The 8511-nt window shown below is 39.1% G+C and overlaps 1 protein-coding gene across 1 annotated transcript in view; it reads right to left on the bottom strand.

Moving 5' to 3' along the window:
* Positions 1-282: 282 nt before the first annotated feature.
* sptbn5 (spectrin, beta, non-erythrocytic 5) overlaps positions 283-8511 on the bottom strand; it is a 68119-nt gene continuing 59890 nt past the window's right edge. The window contains exons 80-81 of the mRNA XM_004554656.3: positions 2157-2353; positions 283-1676 (exon numbers count right to left, since the gene is read on the bottom strand). Of these exons, the coding sequence (XP_004554713.3) occupies positions 1522-1676; positions 2157-2353 (352 nt within the window). The 3' untranslated portion in view covers positions 283-1521. The remainder of the gene's footprint in view (positions 1677-2156; positions 2354-8511) is intronic.

Genomic DNA, 8511 nt, shown 5'->3' with positions numbered 1-8511 from the left:
ACATTTAGCAATAATCATTTTCTTTTTAGATATTTAAGTATTTGGATATTTAAAATGGTGTTCAGTAAAGTCAAATTGCCTCCTTTAACACCAAAATCCAGTGCCACAGAGTTCAAATCTAAGATGACGATGGTCAAATGTTCTCTGCGTGACCCTTGAAGTCCAGGCAGATGACCTTTGAACATGTGAACATACTGGTGCTGTGAGTCAACACACTGATGAAGTTTTAACATGTGGCCAATCGTTACCATAGTTCCAGTGAGAGAAAGAGCTCAATAATGGTTGATAATGAAACATGGATACATTTTATTAAAGCAATTCAAACACATCAATAAACAATCTTAGAGCAATCAAACAAATACAGAAAAAGATAAGTAACATTGTCGAAGTCTGATCTGCAGAAACAGATACAGATAAATGATGAAGTTACGTCACGTTTTTGATTCAGTTTTATTGAATGACTCTCACTTTAACACTTCAACTGAGTTTAATTTCTTTTGCCAAATGATTTCTTCAAGTTTCAATCTGACTCATTATTTTTATTGATTCACTTATTGATCTGATTGAATGGAGGAGAAAATGAGACTGGAGATGTTTGGATTTGTTGCTCATTAATAAATAAATGGAGTTGAATCATTAGCCAAAGTTCTTTGTGTGAAAATGCAGAGCGTCATCTCTGCTGAACGATATCTTCGCGAATCTTTTCTCCAGTTAAATGTGACAAATTTGCTTGAATTGATTTGCTGTCAATCATTCTGTATGAGAGCAAGTGTCAATTTTGATAAAGTAGTGATCATGTCGTGCAGTCAAAGTCTTCACATGGAGTCACTTTAAACTGTTTGGGATCAGGCCGAGAGCAGATTCTCATTAGAGGTGATGTAAACACATCATTAACATCTGTCTGTAGAACTGCTGACCTGCTGGCTGCTTCAAATCCTTCCTTACTGTGGCCATGGCATAAAGTGCTTCTCCAAAAATCTCTTAAGGAGTTTTTTTTTTTTTTTTGCTGGGGTTTTTTTTGTACTTGATTGCTACTTTAGTTAGAACTTCTATAGTAAAAGAAGATTATGGTATTTTCATTTGCAGTTATTTACGTTACCTTTCCATGTGTATACACAGAATGACAGAGACAGGGAGAGCAGCAGTAAGACCCAGTACAGTACAGAGAAGCACAGATTAAGTCAGACAATATGAAAAAGAGGAGCTGGGCTGGAGGTGGGTTGCACAGCTGCTAGCAGATAATCAGCAAATATGGAAAATAAGCAGCCAATCACAAATCTAGTAGTGGTATGAGCCGTTACTTTATCATTTCGTCTGTGCTGGGCATAACCTCCTTTCATTTGCTGGAGGTACTTGTAAAAGAAAATCTGTATTTGGTATATGATGTGATTTCTATGAAACTTCATGCAGAGTCATGTCAAGACTTTGTATCCTTATTGTTGATGGTAACAAAAATATTCCAAATCTGAAACGAGACTGAGATGGACAGCATCACAAGATATATGGATGGAAACCAAAGTGTTACTTCTTAGAAAAAAACTTTCTGAAGACGTTCATTTTTGGCTTGTCTTTGTTCACAGGGTCCTCTATTACTTGGGGGCTCACAGCTGGCGGGTCCTGGGGGTCAGGAGAAGCAGGAGGAGGCACTGACGGCTGGCTTTGGAGACTCTGTGGATCTGCAGTGCATCAAGTCACAATCAGGCCAATTATTGACATAGAAGTCATCTAAGCGCTGTTCAGTGCTTCGTTAAAAACTATAGTAATGCATGGATTACAAATCCAAATGATTGACAAAATGAAAAAAAGGAGTTTGCGTTGATAAAATCTTCAGCAACTCTGACTCCAAGGTTGCATTTCCATTTGAAACCTGTAATATGCGTGCATTAACAATATCTGGAAATGAACTCCATCCTTGAAACAGTGTGTAACCATGTGGAACAAACGTTAAGGTATGTTTTCTGCAGTGATGTGCAAATAAATCCTGTGAAAGTCAGTGTGCACATAAGCTGGCACTGGTGTAACACTTGCCTAACATAACATGGTTCTAAATGCACATTTTACAGCAGTCTATCCTTTTTCTTGGCCCTCATGGGACAGAAGCTGAAACTTGACTGAGACAAGTTTGAAAACCAGTTAAATTTGCTGTGACGTCTCACCTGCCGTCCTGACCTCCCCTCCATCAGGATAGTTATGTCTGCTGTAGTAGGTATGGGGAGGTTTGGGTGGAGGTTGGCCCTCTGAGGATAACTGTCTCTCCAGGCTCTCAGCTCTCCTGCTGAGAGGTTTGGTTGATGAGGAATCATCTGGAGACTCAGCCAGCTTCTCCAAACTGAGGTTGACAGATGACGCTCTCCTGAGTAGCAACAAGTCATCTTTAATTTTAGTGTATCTATTATACCCCTTCCATGCGACTCTGAGTAACTGTTTTACATGATTCTCAAACTAGTCTTTGGCAACATTCAGGGGGAGATCTGAGATACAAGCTTTCTACTTAAAGGGCTAACTATTACAGTCATTTCTGTCTCTACTTGCGAGGCCACTCAAAAAAAAAAATACTGGTGGCCACCAGTGCTACCCCTCAGCCTCATATATGGTAAAAATGTACAATTCCTAGGTGATGTCTTGAGTTATTGCATTCATAAAAACTTTTAGACAATCTTGCCAGAGGATATTTAAACTCATGCAAGCTTTTCAGTAGCAGTTTGACAATCCTAGGTGGCGTTACCTTGTTCACAAGATTTTCCGAAACCTTGACATATGACTTTCAGGTCAAGTTTTTGAGGTCAGGTGGAGGTTTTTTCTTGACTCACATTTTTTTTTCACTCACTATGTGTTTAGAAGTCACTCTGCATTTAATCATTAGTTATTAATAATCTCTGGCTCTCTTCCACAGCATGCCTCTTGTCCTGTCTCCTTCCCATCACCCCCCAACTGGTCACAGCAGATGGCTGCTTCTCCCTGAGCCGGGTTCTGCCAGAGGTTTCTTCCTGTTAAATTTTTCTTAACACCATCACCACACGCTTGCTCACAGGGGTCATTGATTGTTGGGCTTTTCTCTGTATTATGGTAGGGTACATATAAAAGTGACTGTTATTGTGATTTGGTGCTAGATTTTTAAAAAAAACCAAATCAAATAAATTGAAGGTCAGACTTTGAGTAGATGCACCTATGATAAGTTGAAAATCCTATATCACGTCATTCTTGAATTATCCACACCTCTCGCCTATAGCTGCCTGGCCGCCCAGCAGGGTACGAACAATATCCCCATAAGCCTTTCAGGCTGACAGGTAAAAAAAAATCCTTACTTCCTTATTTATCATTGACTAGCCCTACAGTCAGCCCCTGGTTCATCCTCTGAAACAACCTGTCTCTTTAAGGCTTCGCTCCCTTAGAAGACTCAATTCCTTCTTCTCTTTCCACCTGACTAACTTCTGAAAGCCTGCTGAGAGGCGCCAGCCAGTGCTTGTGCTTGTACTGCCTATACTTTGAGTATGTTATGCCTCAATTATATACTATATAATGCATTACATTTTTATTACATCTAGTTCTGGAATCCTGTGAATGCTCTAGAAATCCTGTGAATTTTTGGCTGACAGGACTAGGATATTACATGGTCACTCTAGCTTAACACAAAGCCTTGAAGCAGGCAAATACTAGGAAAACAAATCAGCATTAACAAAAACCCAAGTTTATTTAATTTAAAAGCTATATCTTGTTATCCAGCAAGCACACAGTTTCCATGCCACAATCCTTCCTTTGTGGACTACCATTATGAAGCCTCAAGTCTGGCATTTGGGCTGTTACTATCATGTTTTTTGGGGAAAGACGTGGCCATATTAGAAAAGAGGATAAGGCTGGAAAGGAGTAAGCAGATGGATCTCAGAACACGAGGACAATATCTACAGATATTGAATTGTAAAGAATTGTTATTCAATAGGATTTACGATCTAGACCAAAGACTACATCCAGATCTTTTAAAATAGTCTTTGGTTAGTCCACAGTTCAAAACAACAATCCCAGTCTGAGCTCAGGACTTTAGCATTCAGTTCCTCAACAAATAACCCCACCACTAACTGCTGTGAAAACCACAGCATTTCCTTTTTACATGTCAATTTCTGTACCTGTTAAATAAACGTACTCAATCTGTCCCACAGAAATCCCTTCGTCAGTGTATTTTGTGACTGCTGTAGTCATGCAGTCACTGCAGTGCTCCATATTTCATCACCATGCAGCAAACGAAAGCAGATGCAATGCATGACGGCTGAATAGAGCCATAGCTGTGTCCTGTGCCACCGTGTGTTTTTCCACTATTGTGTGCCCGCTGAATGTAATTCACCTTGTCCAAGTATCTCATTAAAGAAAAATCCTGTTGGTGGGGAGTTTCATTTCTTTGGCCTCTCACCCACCTCAGAGGTGCCCAGTGTCCCCACAGTGCACAGTGTGAATAGGTAGATGTGAAAGTCAAAGTCAAATTATCTTACACAGTTTGAAGGAAACCATTCCAGCCTGAAACTCCATCAAACACGTGTGACTGACAACCGTCCTCTCTGACCCCAAAAACCATGCCTGTAATGCTTTGTATTAGGGACTCTGTCCATTCCAGCAACTTAATTTAATAACAGAATTCACAGGACCAAAGCAGAAATGTTATGGCTGCTTACACAGCTAAAATAAATAGTTTTTAAATAATACTTTGTTAATTTTAAATAAATGTACCTCAAACTATTATGAGGCACAGCTTTCCTTTTAATATCAGAGAGAAAATCCTATTTATTCAACAGAACACTGTAATAAGCTCATAGCAGGATAACTACGGGATGATTTAATGTCATCTGAATGAAGACTTTGTTGTTTCATATGTTTGTTAATATTATCATTATCTTGATGTATATACTTTAATTAAGACAGTTTATTCACTATTACAACTATTTGAATCCTTAGCTGGTCACATCACTACTTACTCATGCCACTGCATGTCCTGGCTGAAAATACCTCGCTATTAAGGCAGGTGACATTTACTATATTGCCAAAAGTAATCACTCATCTGCCTTTACACGCATATTCAATTTCATTTCAATTGAATTCAGTTTTATTTATATATCCCCAAATCATATGTACATAGTAGTACATATGAACTTGTGTGATCCATAGGGTTTCATATGATGTCAGGTCACACTTTGCAGCTGTGAACTCTGCTGTGAAGGCTTTCCACGAGGTTGAGGAAAGGTCACACACGGCAAAATGCTGTCAGACATGTGCAGTTCTTCCGGCTCACACTGTCATACCAGACAGAGAAGAGATCAGGTATTCCACTGCTTCAGAGACCGATAGAGGTGCTTTACACCAGTGCATCTGACACTTTGTGTTGTGCTTGGTGCTCGCCTCTGTCAGTGCGCCCCAGGGTGGCTGTGGCTACATTGTAGCTTGCCATCACCAGTGTGTGAATGTGTGTGTGAATGGGTGGATGATTGCGTATAGTGTAAAGCGCTTTGGGGTCCTTAGGACCAAGTAAAGCGCTATACAAATACAGACCATTTTACCATGTAAGGTTTGGATAAAGCTGCTTGGCCATGGAAGCATATTAGGTGAAGCTCGCTACATACTTGAGCCAACCTGAAGATCACAAGAGGTTTGGAGGTCTGTAATAACTGAATCTTTGCCCTGTCAAATCTAAAAATAGACTTCAATAAAAATGTACCAAAGTAAAGCGATCTCTCTCCTTTCAGCTCAGACAGCACTGTCATAAAGTTCCTTGCATGTTCATTAATATGTGCACCTAGCATTTACATTACTACCATCTTGTGGCCACAGTTGGCTATTGTCGCTGAAAGCTGCTTTTAATTAAGTGCCATAGGAAAGTGCTATTGTCTCTGACAGGGTGTCCATCTGGAGCTGGACAAGTTATATTTTTAATTTACTTTATGAAAAATGAAGAAGTACACCAGCACTTTGGAGCTCATGAACTGATTTTTTTCAGCAATACCTGGTCCTCAACACAAACAGACATTTAGCACAAACCTGTGATTTACAGAATATAGAATCTATAGAATCTCAGATATCTATTATCAAGTATATTAGAGGTAATATTTTACTGTTCTCAAGCCAGGAAGGTGGACAGATAGCACAAAGAGTATGTTTTAGTCTGATCAATTTAGTCTTTAGTCCTGTCTTCCAATGCTCACTCCCAACCCATGAAATTGCCACCCCTCCTTGAGCCCGGTGCTCCTGGAGGTTTCTCCCTGTTAAAAGGGAGAACTGTTGCCAAGTGCTTGCTTACAGGGCATTGTCCCTCTATTATCGTAGAGGCTTTACCTTAGAATATAAAGCTGTTGTTGTGACTTGGTGCTATATAATTAAAATTGAACTGAATTGAAATAGTTTCCCTGTCATCGTCTTGATGCATTCTCAATCATTCAGGTAAGTAAATCTCCAAAAGTTGATTCTGTTCATCTGGACGTAGCGTTTTCAGTGGGAGAAACGTTTCGTCACTCATCCAGGTGACTTTTTCAGTCTCAGCTGACTGCAGGTTTCCCCAATCTTATAAACAGTACATTTGCATATTATTTAGATTATTATTTAAATTTAACATGACAGCTAACTATGTTTTACAGTTGCCTCTACTGAAGACTTTAAAGGGTTTCAGGCAAAGTTACACTAACTCTAGTTTTAGCCTCAGACCATCCTGACTGGCTAACAAATGCTAATGTTAGCCTGTGATTTAGGCTGCTAACATAAAAACTTTTAGCTAGCTGACCAGCATAGACTAATTTGATAGTTAACAGCAGGGGCGATTGAATCAAAGTACCCCCAAAGATGTCTTACTTTTTTGACAATATTTGCTGTTTGTGTGACACACTACTAAAAATATAAAAAGCATACAGAACTTTGTTGTTACAGCTCGTTTTTCCCCTGCTCTGGCTCTAGCACCCTTTCTGCCAGAGCGATGGTGGCTGAGACGCAGCGGAGCGGAGGGGTAAGTGCCTGGCTTAAAACAGGACATATTAGCTGCATTTAACCCTAAGGCCATGTTTCTTTTTAGCTGAAAAACATTACACCAGGTAACCTGCAGTGTTGAAAACGTGTTTTCCAATGATGTTTGCTACCCTATAATCCGTCCTGCTCTGTAGTAAAATCAGCGACATTTGACCGTCCTGTTGCTCCCATTGAAATTTATACAGCTTATTTAAAATCTAAAACTTATAATTGAATGCAGCCTACTGTTGTTACCACTGTCCTGTTTGAAATGGATACTAACTAGCTAACTGACTGAATGCCCATTAACCTTATAACTCCTGTTGTGTGTGTGTGTGTGTGTGTGTGTGTGTGTGTGTGTGTGTGTGTGTGTGTGTGTGTGTGCGTGTACAGAGACAGCCAAGTTCATAATGGATATAAGGAAGTTTTTTCAAAAGAAGGAGCCACATTCAGGTACAAGTGTAAAATCAAATGATCCGTTAATCAAGAATAATGTTGGATCAGTGTTTTAATGTTTATATCTTTTATTAGATGTTCATGTGGTTTGGTTATTTGCCTTTCGGTTGAAAGTACACTGAGAGAGGACTTTTTATTAGTGATCTTAATAGTTTTTTTTATATAATAATGTAATTTTTGCATCTAATTGAATACAATCTATTTGTGTATGCTTGTCAGTCCAAAGAGAAGAAAGAGGGGAACGTGAAGAGAAAGTACAAGGCCAGGAAGAACCAGGTAAGAAAACAGACAGGGAACAGTGACGGGCACAACAGAAACTGTTAAACTGACAAAGAGAAAAAACCTGATTTTACTCACACAATCTGGAAGTTGTGTCCTCCCTAGGCAAGGCAAGGCAAGTTTATTTGTATAGCACAATTCAACAACAAGGTGATTCAAAGCGCTTTACAGAGACATTAGAAACAAAAACAAATAAAAAGCATGATTTAAAATTGATTAAAACAAGCAAACAAACTAACTAACTAATTAACAAACAAACAAACAAAACAGTATATAAAATCAAAACAGATAAAATCAGAACAGTAGATAAAATCAGTAGTTAAAATGTTAGTTTTGAAATTTAAGCTTAAAAGTGTGGATTTGGTGCTTTATTCAAATGCAGCTGAGAACAGGTGAGTCTTCAACCTGGATTTAAATAAACTGAGTGTTTCAGCTGATCTGAGGCTTTCTGGGAGTTTGTTCCAGATATAAGGAGCATAAAAGCTGAATGCAGCTTCTCCGTGTCTGGTTCTGACTCTGGGAACTGATAAAAGACCAGATCCAGATGACCTGAGGGATCTGGAAGGTTCATACTGGGTCAGGAGGTCACTGATGTATTTTGGTTCTATATTAAAGCTGCTGTACAGAATCTGCAAAACAAACTGGGTTGAAACATTTTTGACCCTCTTTAACAACATTCCGACATAACATTGTAATGGATTGGGGAGATTAAAATTAATGATATATTTTTATGTGGTTCAGCCAAAACTCTACTAAAACCTCAGCCAGTAATAGGTAGGCCAACTTTTGGACCGTCCAGTTGTC

This window comes from Maylandia zebra, linkage group LG19 (assembly GCF_041146795.1).
Source record: "Maylandia zebra isolate NMK-2024a linkage group LG19, Mzebra_GT3a, whole genome shotgun sequence".
In the NCBI taxonomy this organism is placed as follows: domain Eukaryota; kingdom Metazoa; phylum Chordata; class Actinopteri; order Cichliformes; family Cichlidae; genus Maylandia; species Maylandia zebra.
This window is presented reverse-complemented; position numbering and strand designations above follow the sequence as displayed.